The sequence below is a fragment of the Oncorhynchus tshawytscha genome, unplaced genomic scaffold (genome assembly GCF_018296145.1).
Source record: "Oncorhynchus tshawytscha isolate Ot180627B unplaced genomic scaffold, Otsh_v2.0 Un_contig_4095_pilon_pilon, whole genome shotgun sequence".
NCBI classification, from domain to species: Eukaryota; Metazoa; Chordata; class Actinopteri; order Salmoniformes; family Salmonidae; genus Oncorhynchus; species Oncorhynchus tshawytscha.
Genome location: NW_024609679.1, coordinates 18,269 through 38,427, shown reverse-complemented (window position 1 = coordinate 38,427; position 20,159 = coordinate 18,269). Strand labels below are relative to the sequence as shown.

At 43.3% G+C, this 20,159-nt stretch overlaps 1 protein-coding gene across 1 annotated transcript; it reads right to left on the bottom strand.

Annotated features, from left to right (window-relative positions):
* Positions 1 to 798: 798 nt before the first annotated feature.
* On the bottom strand, positions 799 to 8,061 carry LOC112239816 (eomesodermin-like). Its single transcript, XM_024408221.2, has 7 exons — positions 7,494 to 8,061; positions 4,679 to 5,332; positions 4,225 to 4,379; positions 3,957 to 4,078; positions 3,060 to 3,215; positions 2,684 to 2,745; positions 799 to 2,027 (listed from the first exon to the last, which is right to left on the bottom strand). The coding sequence occupies exons 2-7, from the start codon at positions 5,191 to 5,193 to the stop codon at positions 1,268 to 1,270; spliced, it is 1,770 nt and encodes a 589-aa protein (XP_024263989.1). The 5' UTR covers positions 5,194 to 5,332; positions 7,494 to 8,061; the 3' UTR covers positions 799 to 1,267.
* Between the last annotated feature and the right edge of the window lie 12,098 nt (positions 8,062 to 20,159).

Here is a 20,159-nt window from a genome sequence, read left to right as displayed (position 1 = left end):
ATACTACTATGACCCCTGTAAAACAACACCTATCATACTACTATGACCCTGACCCTGTAAAACAACACCTATCATACTACTATGACCCTGTAAAACAACACCTATCATACTACTATGACCCTGACCCTGACCCTAAAACAACACCTATCATACTACTATGACCCTGTATATCATACTACTATGACTGACCCTGTAAAACAACACCTATCATACTACTATGACTGACCCTGTTAAACAACACCTATCATACTACTATGACCCTGTACAACAACACCTATCATACTACTATGACTGACCCTGTAAAACAACACCTATCATACTACTATGACCCTGTAAAACAACACATTTCACTGCACCAGTCCAGTGTGTGACAATAAAACACACACATATATATATATATATATTAATTAGATAAATTCATTGAAAAGATTATATATATATATATATATATCTGTGACCAAAAGAGAGGATATGGATTTCTGAGCCTGTAGCAACCAAAGTAACAAACTGACAGGATGTCTGGACCTTGATGGCAGCAGGTAGAGACAGGTAGCCTAGTCTGTTGTTCTGCCCCATGAACAAGGCAGTTAAACCCACTCTTCCTCAGGTAGAACGCCATTGTAAATCATGTTTTCTAAAATTACTTAGTCTAGTTAAATAAAATATAAATGGTACAGATAGAGATTGTATTGCGTTGTCGATATAAGTCGATGGTGTAGTCCTGATTTAGGCTGTTATCTTATTCCGTTACTCTGATGGACCAAAGACTCCTCCTATTCATTCAATAGTTGGATAACGAACCTTGAAGCTTTTTTATTTTTATTAAGAAAAAACAACAACAAAAATCTCTTCACAATGTACAGTCTATTTGATACAACACCCTTCACAATGTACAGTGCACAAATATCATATTCACAAGCCTTCAATAAATGAGTCACGTTTGTAAAAACAAAAACTTCAATGTGAAGGCATATCTTGTCCAAACACACATCAACTGGGTACATTGAAGGGACAATACACATTATAGCACAACCCACTGGGTTATATCGAATACTCTGGCACTTTAAGAACAATTCCCACGGTCCATCATAGATTGTTATTTAAAAAAATCACACTGTCCAGTCACATGTTGTTAAAAACCCTGGTGAATAAGGTTGGTGTAGGTGGCACTGCTTTGGCAGAATATTGACAGACTTGGAACTTCCAACCAATAAGAAAAGGAGGGGAAAACCTGGCATCAAAGATCTTTTAAAAGGTGACAAGATAATTAAGGGCCTGCGTAGAAGGAATAGTAAGCCATACTTTTAGAAACGGATGAGTCTTTGCTGTAGGTGTCAGTGGCAGTCAGACCCTCACCCTTTACAGTGGGGGAGTTCTCTGTGCCGGGTCCACTCAGAGGCGTACGTCTCCTTTTACACACCACGGCCCCAGAGTCAGCTTTCTCCAGGCCCAGCGTGGAAGAGTGAGTATCAGTCCACGTTGAAGCTATGTTACCAACACTACTGCCGTTGATCTCTTCCCCCTGAGCCTTGTCTTTGTCAGGCACAGACAGCTGGTCCTCTGGGAACCCAGTGGGGCTGGGTCTAGGGGACCACGGCAGGCCCGTGGTCACCTTTCTCTGGTAAGATCCTCTAGAGCCCCATCCTGCTGCCATGGAAGTGAAAGGAGAGTCTGGGTAGTAGGTGAGAGCGTGGGAGTTCTGTAGAGGCAGGGATTTAATCCCGTAAGGGAGCAGGCTGCTAGAGTAGTCCCCTTCATAGGAACTGAGATCCAGTTTGTTGGGGCCAGCTCCTCCCTGTTGCATGGAGATAAACCACCTCTGGGAGGCGCTGTCCTCTGGCTGAGGGGAAAAGAGACTGTTGGTCTGGGGTACTGTCCTCTCGCTGTTGTAGAAGCGGTTCTGGGGCAGGTTGTTGATGACCTGGTCCTGGAAGAAAGGTTGCATGGCGTAGCGAGCACCTGGGACGATCTGGTGGGAGCCGGTGGGGGAGGGGGTCAGTCGGTCACCCTCTGGAGCTGTGTACATCCTAGAATATCATAGGAGAAGAGAGATGGAGAATGTACACCGGGTGTATAAAACATTAAGGACACCTGCTCTTTCCATGACACAGACTGACCAGGTGAATCCAGGTGAAAGCTGTTATCACTTAATGATTTCACCTGTTAAATCCACTTCAATCAGTGTAGATGAAGGGGAGGAGACAGGTTAACAAATTATGTTTAAGCCTTGAGACAATTGAGACATGGATTGTGTACGTGTGCTGTTCAGAGGGTGAATGGGCAAGACAAAAGATTCAAGGGGCTTTGAATGCGGTATGGTAGTAGGTGCCAGAGCCACGCCAGTCGCTGCAGGGTTTTTCACACTCAACAGTTTCCTGTGTGTATCAAGAATGGTCCACCAACACAAAGGACATCCAGCCAATTTGACACAGCATTGGAGTCTACACGGGCCAGCCTCCCTGTGGAACGCTTTCGACACCTTGTAGAGTCTATGCTCTGACGAATTGAGACTGTTGTGCGGGCAAAGGGGGCTGCAACGCAATGTTAGGAAGGTGTTCTTAATGTTTTGTACACTCGGTGTACAAGGAAATGTGACAGGGATAAGACATCAAGCCAAAAAAAACTTGTGTTACGGTCATTTGTAAGTGAATATCAATGTGGCGGAAACATTAAAGATACTCACGAATCATAGTTATCCCTGAATCCTTTTGCAAACGGGTTGTGGTCAATTTTCAGTTGTGTGATCTATGGAAAAAAGAGAGTAGCAATTAGAAAACGGTGTTATAATGAGATAAAGGGTTGAGAGAGAGAGAGCATGGGGAGAGGATAGAGAGAGAGAGAGACAGGGAGAGAGAGAGAGAGCGAGGGGAGAGGACCGAGAGAGAGAGAGAACGAGAGCAGGGGGGAGAGGACAGGGGGACAGGGAGAGACAGAGAGAGAGAACGAGAGGGGGAGAGGACAGGGGGAGAGGACCGAGAGAGAGAGAGAACGAGAGCAGGGGGGAGAGGACAGAGAGAGAGAGCAGAGGGAGAGAACGATAGTGAAAGATGCATTCTTACATCGGTGTTCTGATAGGCCGTGACGGCTATAAACTGGTTCTCTGGGAAGGTGAAGGTCTGGGTCTTTGGGTCACTGCTCATGTCCTCCAACCCCTCTGTCACCTCTACAATGTGTAGCCGCGGCTGATACTTATGAAGAGACTGAAGAACTATCATCTGTACACAGAGAAACAGAACAGAAAGTCAACGGAGGAGACTTATTTGTGGGCCAAATCCTGTACGGGTGCAGCAGGTAGGTAGCCTAGTGGTAAGAGCGTTGGACTAGTAACCAAAAGGGTGCTAGATCGAATCCCAGACCTAAATAACTGTTGTTCTGCCCCTGAACACCGAAAGGGTGCTAGATCGAATCCCAGACCTAAATAACTGTTGTTCTGCCCCTGAACACCGAAAGGGTGCTAGATCGAATCCCAGACCTAAATAACTGTTGTTCTGCCCCTGAACACCGAAAGGGTGCTAGATCGAATCCCAGACCTAAATATCTGTCGTTCTGCTCCTGAACAAGGCAGTTAACCCACTGTTCCTAGGCTGTCATTGAAAATAAGAATTTGTTCTTAACTGACTTGCCAAGTTAATTAAAGGTAAAAATAAATAAATAATGACACATACCACTGACATCAATGCAAGTTTATGCGAATGTTTTCAGGATTTGACTTAATAAAGAAACCTACATGTATGGATGATCTTCATAATAATAACAATAAAATAAATATGTTGTTTATTTTGTTTTGCATTTAAAACAATGAGCCTGGAAGTTACACATTAACCACAGTAGGATTTGTTTTTTTTACGATGAAAATATTTCGTTCATAAATCGATACATTCCCAGGTTTATTAGAATATATTTATATTTCCTTAAAATGACCCCCCTCATGCAGGTGGTATAAAGAAAAGCATCACCTGTGCGTTGTTGTTACTGCCTCCTTTGTTGTTGGTGAGCTTCAGTTTGCCGAACGAGATCTCCTGTCTCATCCAGTGTGCTCCCGTGTTGGGCGATTCAGGATGGACGTACATTTTGTTTCCTAAAGAAGGAATTAAAAAATTAAAAAATATTTTAAAATACATTTAAAAATGATTATTTCATAATCGCTGTGGTTAAATGTAATCAAAACAACTATTTAGAAATCGTTTAGAATCTTTCTACTGCCTTTAATTTCTAGGATCATACCCTGCATATTATTGTCCGCCTTTCCACAGGTGATCCATTTCCCGCCTTGGAACCTCCAGTGGTTGGGGTCAGCGAGCATGACCTCCACAAACACGTTGTAATGAGCAGAGAGATTCAGACCCATCAGGTTGAAACCCAGGAACGGGAACATCCGCCTGATAAACAGACAAGGATTCAAATGCGTGTGTGTGTTTGCGTATATTTAAATGTGCCAGATCTGGTGAGAATTTGAGAACAAATGAATGTGTGGGTGGCGTTTCAGAGAATACAGTTTCACAGCATCAAATATAAATACAACGTGATGATGGCATCCTTTTCAGTATTCGGGCGCCTTTTCCGTATTTTAATGGAGTATGAGAGAAGTTTCAGAGAATACAGTTTCACGACAATATGAAAGCACACTCGGCACCCGCCGAACCGAAGCAGCTTTAGCCGCTGGCCACGTCGCACTCACCTGCCCTGTTTGGTGATAATCATCTCGGTCTGATGACGGTGGAACCTGAGCCAGAGAGGCCGGTTACAGAGGTAGACCTGAGCCCTCACCCCCGTGCCTGAGGGTAGGGGCACCGAGCCGATCCCGGAGCCGGTGCTGTATGGAGGGTAGAGACACCCACCCTGTCCTAACTGGTAGGCCGAGCCGAACTGATTGCGCCCCGCCGAGGAGAATCCCGTGGGAGGCAACACCGAGCTGAAGTGAAGCGATGTCGAATATCTGGATCCACCGGAACCCGTGTAAACGGTACCGGACTGAGAATAAGGGAATAACGAACATGGACTCGCCATGTCTCCAGTTTGCTTGGATGGGGGTGAGATATAATAGCGGTCTGGCCCCAGTCCGTCCGTGTATCGGCTAGCGCTGCCGGCCATAGCCGGGTCATCAGCACCCACCACCGGGGACTTTCTCCTCTCCTCCGGGCGGGGGGCGTCCTTGGGGGAAGGAAAGGTGTTGCTCTCTCCCTCTCCGAGCATGGTAAATTGTTTGTCAGGTAAGATTAAATGTTATTCGGTCCACGGTCTTCTTTTTTTCTTCCAATTTCTTCTCCGGGGCTTCTGTCAGAAGGGTTGGAGACGCACCGGAACCAGGGATCTTCTTGAAAAGTTCTGCATCCTTTGGAGAAATAAAAGTACACTATTATTTTGTATTTTTTTAAAGTATATCCAAAATATCCCAATTAGAATCGCATAGGCTATAGACTTATACTCTCAAACGGGCTAACTGGCTATAGGCTACTGTAAATCAAGAGGCAGGGAAGTCCTCCTGCCCGTCTGGCTGGCCGTGTGCACTGAGTTACCACTGTGTAAACTGACGAGCTGCTCCCCTGTGATAACCTGCACGGGTGATTACGTGATTCCCGTTTCACACTCCCAATTTGCTGTGAAGGCCATGGGTGTGGCTTTTAGGATGGATCGTGATAGATGGCTCAGTCCACATATATTTACCCTTTTTGGGGGTGTGATATTTAACTGATGAAAAAAAAAAGGCAGTTGAAATGTTTTAGTTCATACGAAATGTTACTGCGCAGTAAGGCTGATAGTGAAACGTTAAGCTACACTACATCTCCCAGATAAGGACCTGTCAGAGAGGCATGAGTTTTATTCTGCTCTGTACATTTTAAAATAATGAAGGAGTAACCTACTTCTCCTGGCCTATATTTAGCTTTTTATTATTATTATTATTATTTTAATACATTTTATTCATTTAGCCGACGGTCTTATTCAGAGTGACTTACAGTCAGTGTATTTATCTACAGATAGCTAGACGGGACAACCTCATATCACAGTCGCAGTCAGTACATTTGTCCTCAATAAAGTAGTTATGAGCAAGGTCAGAGTTAGTAAAGTGGTGGGGGGACGGGACGGGGTCAAGTGAGAGTGTTAGTTCACGAAAGTCTTTTTTCTACTTATATATGTCAACCTCTTGGAGTAAATGTTAAAATGTTGTGTCTTTTTTAGTTGTTGTAACATCCTAAATAAAACTGTACATCCAGGTTTCCCGTGTCGTCGTCCCCCTACACCTATCGCTAGTTATTTGTGTATTCCCGGCAGACAACGCTCTTTGAACTATCTCTCTACAGCGGATGATCGACCGGCGGATGATCGACAATTATCACGTCATTATAGAACCCTTCACTAAGACACATAGGGCCTTTACCTCCCCCGGACCCCGCGGTATATCTAAATGTTTGTTTATGCTCTCTGCTCAGTCATATTGATTTATAATAGCAAGATGCTAACTAGAAAATTAGAACTATTTAATTACGGAGTAGCAATTCAATTGATAGCACCGATATGTGAAGTAAAATTCGTCTGTTAGACCTATACAGAGGAATTAGCTACGGTAAATTATTGCATAACCATTTATACCTTTCACTTAACAATTCGTTTTCTTGTAAACCACATGACAAATTGTATGAGATTTGTTTTCAGAAATGCCGAGACCTGAGGGTTTGTATAAAGGTGTGAAAACACTCTATGGAAAGTTGTCACCCTCATCGAAACAGACACTAGTATTATTTGTGCTCACGCTTTCCACGGTATTTCTCATGTAGCGCTACAGAATCAGGTTTGGGCGACAAAGGTTTGACTTGTTATGTTCCCTGATATATTAAGTAGGCCTGTAATGTTTTCAATGAGTTTTTTTAAATTTCATTTTGTTAATTGTATTTTTTTTGTTGTCTACAAAATTATTAGTCTATAGAATAACCTAAACGGGTTGTTCAGACAATTATTAGATAATTTCATAAATTATTTTCCAAATAGTTTGTTTAGACTATGGCTAAAATGTAGTATATTTCCTTCAATTTTAAGATAATTTAATTAATATATATTTTCACATCCGGAGTTCACAATAAATTCAGAGTGATGAATTTGCATGAATTTCCAGAGAGATGAGTCTACGTTACAGTCCCACCGGACTGCCCTTTTGTGAACAGAGGTGGAAACGGTCAATTATCTTTCCGTTTGAAGAAGCCTGTGATGTGTCGCCGAACCGACAGCCCGCTGTAGGAGCTGCTTTACAGATACAAACATATTGGTGACACAAAGCTCCGACTGCATTGAAGCAGCAGCGGTCGGTCAAATATAGTGCACTGATTTCACTGACAGAATATATATATATATTTTTTAAAGACATTCTTAAAATATAATTTCTGTAATTTATCTTGTAACATATAGCCTACGAATTGTTAATGCATGAATCTATACCGATACATATGTTTAAATGGGATTAGTCTATTTATATTATATACAAATCAATAGAACAAACTTACCAATCTTGGTCCTTGTTTGGCCTACTTCGTTTTCAAACGAGGCTAATAAATAGACCTAATACATTTTTTTTTTTAAATACGAATATAGGCTGCAACTTGGAAATAAATAAATACGCGACATATATATTTTTTTGTTTTCAATCACAATAATAAAAATAAGAGCGATCGTTAATTTGTAAGTATTTCAACGCATCTTCTCTCCTCTCCTTGTTTTGAAGGAGATGGTTAAAAGTATGCGCTTATATGTAGTCTACTGGCTATAGGATCCTTTCTTGCGGTTCAGCTGCAACCGTTCCCCGTTAAGGAGCGCTCTCTTGTGTCGAAGTTGCGCACATAGCAGCCTCTTATTCATTTTAGCTTTCGATTCCCAAGAGCTACTGGGCAAGCAGAATATAAACAGAATTATAGGCCTTCAACACGAGAAACACGCAGGGTATGCTGTAGCGATTGCTTCACTCGGTGATACTAAATAGGGGCCCCCTAAATAGTCGTACAATTTCACGATTAATTGTAGTTGTGCTAGATTCTAGAACGTCGGAGCAGAACGGGAAAACACATTAATAGTAGTGGCAATGAAACGGCCAGGATGCTCCTAGCCAACTGATAAGGCGTATTTAGAGGCACAAACCTGCACATGACTGGGACTGACGTCCGTCCACGTCACATCGAACTGAAACACACGTTTACTGACACATAATGAAATTAATTATCACACACCAATCAACTACTTGGTACGTGATGTCTCTCTCTCTCTCTCTCTCAATTTAAGGGGCTTTATTGTCATGGGCAACATATGTTTACATTGCCAAAGCAAGTGAAATATATAATAACAAAAGTGAAATAAACATTTAAAAATTCAAATGAAACATTACACTCCCAAAAGTTTCAAAGGAATAGAGACATTTAAAATGTCATATTATGTATATATACAGTGTTGTAAGGATGTGCAAATAGTTAAAGTACACAAGGGAAAATAAATAAACATGAATATGGGTTGTATTTACAATGGTGTTTGTTCTTCACTGGTTGCCCTTTTCTCGTGGCAACGGGTCACAAATCTTGCTGCTGTGATGTCACACTGTGGTATTTCACCCAGTAGATATGAGAGTTTATCAAAATTGGATTTGTTTTTCTAATTCTTTGTGGGTCTGTGTAACCTGAGATGTCTTAATATATTAATACATTTACTACACTCGCATTAACATCTGCTAACCATGTGTACGTGACAAATAACATTTGCATTGATTTCATTTTTATAAACCAGTTGTCCATTGTATATGATGAGATGAGTGGCACAGATATTTTTTGTTTAGGTTAACTGTAGAATATGCTTTTAGGAGACAGGGTGGTATCAGGGACATGGTTGATCCCTGCTGCCAATGGAGAAACTTCTAGAACTTTCTGATGGCCTTTTCCTGTTCAAAGACCAACAGATTGATGATGCTGTGAGTGGATCCCATCAAGATGAATAAATCATATCAAATTGTATTTGTCACGTCTTTCGTAAACAATAGATGGACTAACAGTGAAATGCTTAGTTACAGGCCTTTCCCAACAATGCAGAAATTAAAAATAGAGAAATAACAGAAAAATAATAGCATGAGGAATACATTCACACTGAGTAACGATAACTTGGCTATATACACGGGGTACTCGTACCTAGTTGATATGCAGGGGTATGAGGTAATAACTTGGCTATATACACGGGGTACTCGTACCTAGTTGATATGCTGGGGTATGAGGTAATAACTTGGCTATATACACGGGGTACTCGTACGGAGTTGATATGCTGGGGTATGAGGTAATAACATGGCTGTATACACGGGGTACTCGTACTGAGTTGATATGCTGGGGTATGAGGTAATATAATGGCTATATACACAGGGTACTCGTACTGAGTTGATATGCTGGGGTATGAGGTAATATAATGGCTATATACACAGGGTACTCGTACTGAGTTGATATGCTGGGGTATGAGGTAATAACTTGGCTACATACACGGGGTACTCGTACGGAGTTGATATGCTGGGGTATGAGGTAATATAATGGCTATATACACGGGGTACTCGTACTGAGTTGATATGCTGGGGTATGAGGTAATATAATGGCTATATACACGGGGTACTCGTACCGAGTTGATATGCTGGGGATAACATGGCTATAAACACGGGGTACTCGTACCGAGTTGATATGCTGAGGTATGAGGTAATAACATGGCTGTATACACGGGGTACTAGTGCTGAGTCGATATGCAGGGGTACGAGGTAATGGTGGTAGATATGTAGATATAGGTAGGGTTAAATTGCCTAGACAACAGGATAGATAATAGACAGTAACAGCAGTATACTGTAGGTAGGGGTAAAGGATAGATAATAGACAGTAACAGCAGTATACTGTAGGTAGGGGTAAAGGATAGATAATAGACAGTAACAGCAGTATACTATATCTGTTAGTGCAAAAAGGGTCAATGCAGATAGTCCGGGTAGCTATTGGTTAACTATTTAACTAACTATTTAACAGTCTTATGGCTTGGGGGGTAGAAGCTGTTCAGGATCCTGTTAGTTGGAGACTTGGTGCTCCGGTACCACTTGCTGTGGGGGTAGCAGAGAGAACAGTCTATGACTGGGGTGGCTGGAGTCTTTGATCATTTTTAAGGGCCTTCCTCTGACACCGCCTGGTATAGAGGTTCTGGGTGGCTGGAGTCTTCCTCTGACACCGCCTGGTATAGAGGTCCTGGATGGCTGGAGTCTTCCTCTGACACCGCCTGGTATAGAGGTCCTGGATGGCTGGAGTCTTCCTCTGACACCACCTGGTATAGCGGTCCTGGATGGCTGGAGTCTTCCTCTGACACCGCCTGGTATAGAGGTCCTGAATGGCAGGGAGCTCGGCCCCAGTGATGTACTCGACTGTACGCGCTACCCTCTGTGGCATCGGATGCCAAGCCGTACCAGGCGGTGATGCAGCCAGTCAAGATGCTCTCAACGGTGCAGTTGTATAACGTTTTGAGGATGAAAGGCCCATGAAAAGTATTTTCAGCCTCCTGAGGGGGTAGAGGGGTTGTCGTGACCTCTTTACGACTTTGTTGGTGAGGGTCATCTGTTGGGGGGAGGGTCATCTATTGGGGGGGTCATCTATTGGGGGTCATCTGTCTCTTTTCAGCCTCCTGAGGGGGTAGGGGTTGTCCTGACCTCTTTATGACTGTGTTGGTGTGTGTTGACGATGATCATTCATCTTTTGATCGATTGGGGGGGATCATCTGTTGATCTGTTGGGGGGGTCATCTGTGAATCAGTTGGGGGGTCTTTAAGCTGATAGCAGCTTAAAGACCCTATAAAAAAACATCCTGTCACAACATGAACTTTAAGGCCACAGTCAAACCCCCAGACGCTGCTGACTGGGCCTTTTTACATGTGAAAGACAGGCTGATGGTGAAGAGATGACTGTAGCTGTCCCACCTCAAATCAACTCCACAGAGACACTGGGCCTTTTACATGTGAAAGACAGGCTGATGGTGAAGAGATGACTGTAGCTGTCCCACCTCAAATCAAGTCCAGAGAGACTCTATCTTTTAATGTATCCTGTTTTAATAAAAAAACAATTTAAAACCAGTTAAAATGGTCCCATTTTCAGGACGGTGTTTATCAAGGTATATTCATCTGAGGAATGTGTGTTTTGATCTAACTCTGAATAGCCTGACATTTCTTTTGCCTGTTCTGTGACTGTGATTTGTATTTTAATGTTATTTATTTAACCTTTATTTAACTTGGCAAGTCAGTTAAGAACAAATTCTTATTTACAATGACAGCCTACCGGGGAACAGTGGGTTAACTGCCTTGTTCAGGGGAACAGTGGGTTAACTGCCTAGTTCAGGGGCAGAATGACAGATTTGTACCTTGTCAGCTCAGGGATTTGATCTTGCAACTTTTTGGTTACTAGTCCAACCCTCTAACCACTAGGCTACCTGTCTCTAACCACTAGGCTACCTGTCTCTAACCACTAGGCTACCTGTCTCTAACCACTAGGCTACCTGTCTCTAACCACTAGGCTACCTGTCTCTAACCACTAGGCTACCTGTCTCTAACCACTAGGCTACCTGTCTCTAACCACTAGGCTACCTGTCTCTAACCACTAGGCTACCTGTCTCTAACCACTAGGCTACCTGTCTAACCACTAGGCTACCTGTCTCTAACCACTAGGCTACCTGTCTCTAACCACTAGGCTACCTGTCTCTAACCACTAGGCTACCTGTCTCTAACCACTAGGCCACCTGTCTCTAACCACTACCTGTCTCTAACCACTAGTCTACCTGCCTCTGTACCTGCTCTAACCACTAGGCTACCTGCTCTAACCACTAGGCTACCTGTCTCTAGCCACTAGGCTACCTGCTCTAACCACAAGGCTACCTGTCTCTAACCACTAGGCTACCTGCTCTAACCACTAGGCTACCTGCTCTAACCTCTAACCACTAGGCTACCTGCTCTAACCACTAGGCTACCTGCTCTAACCACTAGGCTACCTGCTCTAACCACTAGGCTACCTGCTCTAACCACTAGGCTACCTGCTCTAACCACTAGGCTACCTGCCTCTAACCACTAGGCTACCTGGGCTACCTGCTCTAACCACTAGGCTACCTGCTCTAACCACTAGGCTACCTGTCTCTAACCACTAGGCTACCTGTCTCTAACCACTAGGCTACCTGCTCTAACCACCAGGCTACCTACTCTAACCACTAGGCTACCTGCTCTAACCACTAGGCTACCTGCTCTAACCACTAGGCTACCTGCTCTAACCACTATACTGCGTTGGTGAGGGTCATCTGTTGGGGGGTGGGTCATCTGTTGGGGGGGTCATCTGTCTCTTTTCAGCCTCCTGAGGGGGTAGAGGGGTTGTCCTGACCTGTTTATGACTGTGTTGGTGTGTGTTGACGATGATCATTCATCTTTTGATCGGTTGGGGGAGGGCTCATCTGTTGATCTGTTGGGGGTGGGGGGTCATCTGTTGATCTGCTGGGGATGGGGGGGGTCATCTGTGAATCTGTTGGGGGGTCTTTAAGCTGATAGCAGCTTAAAGACCCTATAAAAAAACATCCTGTCACAACACGAACTTTAAGGCCACAGTCAAACCCCCAGACGCTGCTGACTGGGCCTTTTTACATGTGAAAGACAGGCTGATGGTAAAGAGATGACTGTAGCTGTCCCACCTCAAATCAACTCCACAGAGACACTGGGCCTTTTACATGTGAAAGACAGGCTGATGGTGAAGAGATGACTGTAGCTGTTCCACCTCAAATCAACTCCAGAGAGACTCTATCTTTTAATTTATCCTGTTTTAATAAAAAAACAATTTAAAACCAGTTAAAATGGTCCCATTTTCAGGACGGTGTTTATCAAGGTATATTCATCTGAGGAATGTGTGTTTTGATCTAACTCTGAATAGCCTGACATTTCTTTTGCCTGTTCTGTGACTGTGATTTGCATTTTAATGTTATTTAGTTAACCTTTATTTAACTCGGCAAGTCAGTTAAGAACAAATTCTTATTTACAATGACGGCCTAGGAACAGTGGGTTAACTGCCTGTTCAGTGGCAGAATGACAGATTTGTACCTTGCCAGCTCAGGGATTTGATCTTGCAACTTTTTGGTTACTAGTCCAACCCTCTAACCACTAGGCTACCTGTCTCTAACCACTAGGCTACCTGTCTCTAACCACTAGGCTACCTGTCTCTAACCACTAGGCTACCTGTCTCTAACCACTAGTCTACCTGCCTCTAACCACTAGGCTACCTACTCTAACCACTAGGCTACCTGCTCTAACCACTAGGCTTCCTGTCTCTAACCACTACTAGGCTACCTGCTCTAACCACTAGGCTTCCTGTCTCTAACCACTAGGCTACCTGCTCTAACCACTGGGCTACCTGTCTCTAACCACTAGGCTACCTGCCTCTAACCACTAGGCTACCTGTCTCTAACCACTAGGCTACCTGTCTCTAACCACTAGGCTACCTGTCTCTAACCACTAGGCTACCTGTCTCTAACCACTAGGCTACCTGTCTCTAACCACCAGGCTACCTGTCTCTAACCACTAGGCTACCTGCTCTAACCACTAGGGTACCTGCTCTAACCAGTAGGCTACCTGCTCTAACCACTAGGCTACCTGTCTCTAACCACTAGGCTACCTGTCTCTAACCACTAGGCTACCTGCTCTAACCACTAGGCTACCTGTCTCTAACCACTAGGCTACCTGCCTCTAACCACTAACCACTAGGCTACCTGTCTCTAACCACTAACTACTAGGCTACCTGCCTCTAACCACTAGGCTACCTGCCGCCCACTAGGCTACTAGGCAAGTCTTATTTACAGTGGTGGCCTACCCTGTTCTACCCCGGCCTACCTCGGCCTACCCCGGCCTACCTCGGCCTACCCTGGTCTACCTCGGCCTACCTCGGTCTACTTCGGCCTACCTCGGCATACCCTGGCCTACCTCGGCCTAGCTTGGCCTACCCCGGTCTACCTCGGCCTACCTCGGCCTACCTCGGCCTACCCTGGTCTACCTCGGCCTACCTCGGTCTACCCCGGTCTACCTCGGCCTACCTCGGCCTACCCCGGCCTACCTCGGTCTACCTCGGCCTACCCGGTCTACCTCGGCCTACCTTTGCCTACCTCGGTCTACTTCGGCCTACCTTGGCCTACCCTGGTCTACCTCGGCCTACCCGGTCTACCTCGGCCTACCTCGGCCTACCTTGGCCTACCCCGGTCTACCTCGGCCTACCTCGATCTACCTTGGCCTACCCTGGTCTACCTCGGCCTACCTCGGCCTACCTTGGCCTACCCTGGTCTACCCCGGATGACACTGGGCCAATTGTGCTCCGCCCCGATGGGACTCCCAATCACGGCCGGTTGTGATACAGCCTGGATAAGGCTTTTCCTTCTCTCCGACGTCTCTTTATCTCCGTCTATCTCTCAGGAACGAAGACGAGGCGAGCGCACGTTCACATCCCACATGACACCCAGCTCAAACTCCTGCTCCATTCCCTCCTTAGTAGAAGGGACTCCTGCTCCAATCCCTCCTCAGTAGAAGGGACTCCTGCTCCAATCCCTCCTCAGTAGAAGGGACTCCTGCTCCAATCCCTCCTCAGTAGAAGGGACTCCTGCTCCAATCCCTCCTCAGTAGAAGGGACTCCTGCTCCAATCCCTCCTCAGTAGAAGTGACTCCTGATGTTGCATCACTGTCTTCTCAGACCAGGATGTAGATGTTTGGAGTCAGAACGCCGTCTGCAATCCTTGTACTTCAAAATGCTCTAAGATTTAAAAAAATAAAAATAAATAAACGATTATATGATTTTAATTGTATTTTTATAAGAATTCTAAACCTAATACATGTTTTTTGCACTATTGGTTAGGGGCTTGTTAGTAAGCATTTCACTGTAAGGTAAACTACCTACATCAGTTGTATTCGGCGCACGTGACAAATAAACTTTGATTTGATTTGTTGTTCTCTATAGAGATTGATTGTACTGCAAAATGTGTGTGAGTGTGTGTGTGGGTGTGTGAGTGTGTGCGTGTGTGGATGTGTGTGTGTGTGTGTGGATGTGTGTGTGTGGATGTGTGTGTGTGAGTGTGTGAGAGAGCGAGAGAGAGAGAGAGAGAGAAACCCTGGGCCTGTCGCCAGACATGTGGTTTGGCTTCCCCTGGTGTGGGCCAGGTTGTGATGGGTTATGTAGTTTTTGTGGGTTTGATTCTCAAGCGAAGACATGAAAGACACACTTGATCACCGTCTTCACACAGACAGTAGAATACAAACATCAGGATATATGCACAGATGCACGCTCACAAACGGATTAACAAGTGTTGGTTGGCAACGGTGTGTGTGTGTGTGTGCATGTGTGCGTGTGTTCAAGACGTGGGAGTATTGGCTGTTCTCAGTGACTCATTGACTCTTTCTGCTGCCAGCCACAGGTGTGAAGAGGTGGGCTCTCCTCCCTCTCATAGCTCAGACCCCTTCAACACCTCGTGCCCCCTCGACACCTCTTGTAGCGAGAGAAAACGACAGAGAGAGGTGACAGGGGGATAGACGGGGACAGGAGGGGACAGACAGGGACGGGAGGGGACAGGAGGAGACAGAGGGACAGACAGGTACAGGAGGGGACAGGAGGGGACAGAGGGACAGACAGGGACAGGAGGAGACAGAAGGGCAGATAAGGACAGATAAGGACAGGAGGAACAGAAGGGCAGATAAGGACAGGAGGAGACAGGGGGACAGACAGGGGGACAGGAGGAGATTGAGGGGCATAAGGGGACAGGAGGGGACAGAGGGGCAGATGGGGACAGGAGGAGACAGGGGGGACAGGGGGACAGGAAGAGACAGGGGGCAGACGGGGACAGGAGGAGGACAGGAGGGGACAGGAGGGGACAGGGGACAGAGGGACAGGAGGAGACAGGAGGGGACAGAGGGGCAGACAGGGACAGGAGGGGACAGAGGGGCAGACGGGGACAGGAGGAGACAGGAGTGGACAGAGGGGCAGATGTGGACAGGAAGAGACAGGAGGAGACAGAGAGGGCAGACAGGGACAGGAGGAGACAGAGGGACAGGAGGAGACAGGAGGGGACAGAGGGGCAGATGGGGACAGGAAGAGACAGGAGAGGACAGAGGGGACAGAGGGGCAGGAGGGGACAAGAAGAGACAGGAGGGGACAGAGGGGGCAGAGGGGCAGGAGGGGACAGGAAGAGACAGGAGGGGACAGATTTACTGAAATGTTCCCATCACAACTCTGACAGAACCAAGTTCATTTTGATGTTAATTTTATCTGCCTATGTAACATATAACTAATAAATTACAACCATTTTGTGAAGGAAAACCTTTCAACCAACATTCATTATTGGTTATCTGGTCTGTACCTCTATAATGTGTAATGTTATCTAGTCTGTACCTCTATAATGTGTAATGTTATCTAGTCTCTACCTCTACAATGTTATCTAGTCTGTATCTCTATAATGTTATCTAGTCTCTACCTCTATAATGTTATCTAGTCTCTACCTCTACAATGTTATCTAGTCTGTACCTCTATAATGTTATCTAGTCTGTACCTCTATAATGTTATCTAGTCTGTACCTCTATAATGTTATCTAGTCTCTACCTCTATAATGTTATCTAGTCTGTTATCTAGTCTCTACCTCTATAATGTTATCTAGTCTCTACCTCTATAATGTTATCTAGTCTGTACCTCTATAATGTTATCTAGTCTCTACCTCTATAATGTTATCTAGTCTCTACCTCTATAATGTTATCTAGTCTCTACCTCTATAATGTTATCTAGTCTCTACCTCTATAATGTTATCTAGTCTCTACCTCTATAATGTTATCTAGTCTACCTCTATAATGTTATCTAGTCTCTACCTCTATAATGTTATCTAGTCTCTACCTCTATAATGTTATCTAGTCTAGTCTCTACCTCTATAATGTTATCTAGTCTCTACCTCTATAATGTTATCTAGTCTCTACCTCTATAATGTTATCTAGTCTGTACCTCTATAATGTTATCTAGTCTCTACCTATAATGTTATCTAGTCTCTACCTCTATAATGTTATCTAGTCTCTACCTCTATAATGTTATCTAGTCTAGTCTACCTCTATAATGTTATCTAGTCTCTATAATGTTATCTAGTCTCTATAATGTTATCTAGTCTCTACCTCTATAATGTTATCTAGTCTCTACCTCTATAATGTTATCTAGTCTCTACCTCTATAATGTTATCTAGTCTCTACCTCTATAATGTTATCTAGTCTCTACCTCTATAATGTTATCTAGTCTCTACCTCTATAATGTTATCTAGTCTCTACCTCTATAATGTTATCTAGTCTCTACCTCTATAATGTTATCTAGTCTGTACCTCTATAATGTTATCTAGTCTCTACCTCTATAATGTTATCTAGTCTGTATCTAGTCTCTATATAATGTTATCTAGTCTCTACCTCTATAATGTTATCTAGTCTCTACCTCTATAATGTTATCTAGTCTCTACTAGTCTCTATAATGTTATCTAGTCTGTATCTAGTCTCTATAATGTTATCTAGTCTCTACCTCTATAATGTTATCTAGTCTCTACCTCTATAATGTTATCTAGTCTCTACCTATAATGTTATCTAGTCTGTACTACCTCTATAATGTTATCTAGTCTCTATAATGTTATCTAGTCTCTATAATGTTATCTAGTCTCTACCTCTATAATGTTATCTAGTCTCTACCTGTATAATGTTATCTAGTCTCTACCTGTATAATGTGTAATGTTATCTAGTCTCTACCTCTATAATGTTATCTAGTCTCTACCTCTATAATGTTATCTAGTCTCTACCTCTATAATGTTATCTAGTCTCTACCTCTATAATGTTATCTAGTCTCTACCTCTATAATGTTATCTAGTCTCTACCTCTATAATGTTATCTAGTCTCTACCTCTATAATGTTATCTAGTCTGTATCTCTATAATGTTATCTAGTCTGTACCTCTATAATGTTATCTAGTCTGTACCTCTATAATGTTATCTAGTCTGTACCTCTATAATGTTATCTAGTCTCTACCTCTATAATGTTATCTAGTCTACCTCTATAATGTTATCTAGTCTCTACCTCTATAATGTTATCTAGTCTACCTCTATAATGTTATCTAGTCTACTAGTCTCTATAATGTTATCTAGTCTCTACCTCTATAATGTTATCTAGTCTCTACCTCTATAATGTTATCTAGTCTCTACCTCTATAATGTTATCTAGTCTCTACCTCTATAATGTTATCTAGTCTCTACCTCTATAATGTTATCTAGTCTCTACCTCTATAATGTTATCTAGTCTCTACCTCTATAATGTTATCTAGTCTCTACCTCTATAATGTTATCTAGTCTCTACTAGTCTCTATAATGTTATCTAGTCTCTACCTCTATAATGTTATCTAGTCTCTACCTCTATAATGTTATCTAGTCTCTACCTCTATAATGTTATCTAGTCTCTATAATGTTATCTAGTCTCTATATAATGTTATCTAGTCTCTACCTCTATAATGTTATCTAGTCTGTACCTCTATAATGTTATCTAGTCTCTACCTCTATAATGTTATCTAGTCTGTACCTCTATAATGTTATCTAGTCTCTACCTCTATAATGTTATCTAGTCTCTACCTCTATAATGTTATCTAGTCTCTACCTCTATAATGTTATCTAGTCTCTACCTCTATAATGTTATCTAGTCTCTACCTCTATAATGTTATCTAGTCTCTACCTCTATAATGTTATCTAGTCTCTACCTCTATAATGTTATCTAGTCTCTATAATGTTATCTAGTCTCTACCTCTATAATGTTATCTAGTCTGTTATCTAGTCTCTATATAATGTTATCTAGTCTCTACCTCTATAATGTTATCTAGTCTGTACCTCTATAATGTTATCTAGTCTGTACCTCTATAATGTTATCTAGTCTCTACCTCTATAATGTTATCTAGTCTCTACCTCTATAATGTTATCTAGTCTCTACCTCTATAATGTTATCTAGTCTCTACCTCTATAATGTTATCTAGTCTCTACCTCTATAATGTTATGTTATCTAGTCTCTACCTCTATAATGTTATCTAGTCTGTACCTCTATAATGTTATCTAGTCTCTACCTCTATAATGTTATCTAGTCTCTACCTCTATAATGTTATCTAGTCTCTACCTCTATAATGTTATCTAGTCTGTACCTCTATAATGTTATCTAGTCTCTACCTCTATAATGTTATCTAGTCTACCTCTATAATGTTATCTAGTCTCTACCTCTCTACTCTACTCTATAATGTTATCTAGTCTCTACCTCTATAATGTTATCTAGTCTCTACCTCTATAAATGTTATCTAGTCTCTACCTCTATAATGTTATCTAGTCTGTACCTCTATAATGTTATCTAGTCTCTACCTCTATAATGTTATCTAGTCTCTACCTCTATAATGTTATCTAGTCTCTACCTCTATAATGTTATCTAGTCTCTACCTCTATAATGTTATCTAGTCTCTACCTCTATAATGTTATCTAGTCTCTACCTCTATAATGTTATCTAGTCTGTACCTCTATAATGTTATCTAGTCTCTCTAGTCTCTACCTCTATAATGTTCTTGAATGCAGAGCGGACAGTCTTGGAAGGGAGAGGATCTCTATACTCTACCGTCTAGTCTCTACCTCTATAATGTTATCTACGCTTATATGAGCAGCTTCCCCTGTGTTTTCTTTTCTGACACGTCTAAAGGGTTGTTTCTGACACCTTGCCATCCTGCCTGCCACCCCCTAGTCCTGTACCTGCCCCCGCCGGGCCCAGGCAGGAAGAAAGAGCTTGTGACCCGGGCCACCGCTGCCGAGGGTGAGGCCAATCCCACCCTGCGGAGCGCAGAAGGTCCGGTCCCCCTGTGCCATGCCAGGAACACCACGCTCCAACGCTCCTCATGATGTCATAATGGCAGGAGCGAGGGGGAGAGGCTGTGATTGGTGGAATGGTGAGTTCCATCTTTCTCCACAGCTCTAATTTGCTTCTAGAACTGTCAACCTGATTTGGCAGTGGGTGGACCTACCATCTGATGCTCAGCAAATAGTGGAATTCAGATTGACTCAGGAGTGTACAGTTTTACATACAGTTATTGGAATGTGAATAACAGCAC

What these genes read in the sequence shown, in the direction of transcription:
- LOC112239816 (XM_024408221.2), bottom strand. Translation starts at nt 5,193, where the DNA reads ATGCTCGGAGAGGGAGAGAGCAACACCTTTCCTTCCCCCAAGGACGCC. An exon ending in ATTATCACCAAACAGGGCAG is followed by an intron (nt 4,380 to 4,678) that starts GTGAGTGCGACG and finishes TCTGTTTATCAG; the next exon opens with GCGGATGTTCCCGTTCCTGG. An exon ending in CGGCCTATCAGAACACCGAT is followed by an intron (nt 2,746 to 3,059) that starts GTAAGAATGCAT and finishes TTTTTTCCATAG; the next exon opens with ATCACACAACTGAAAATTGA.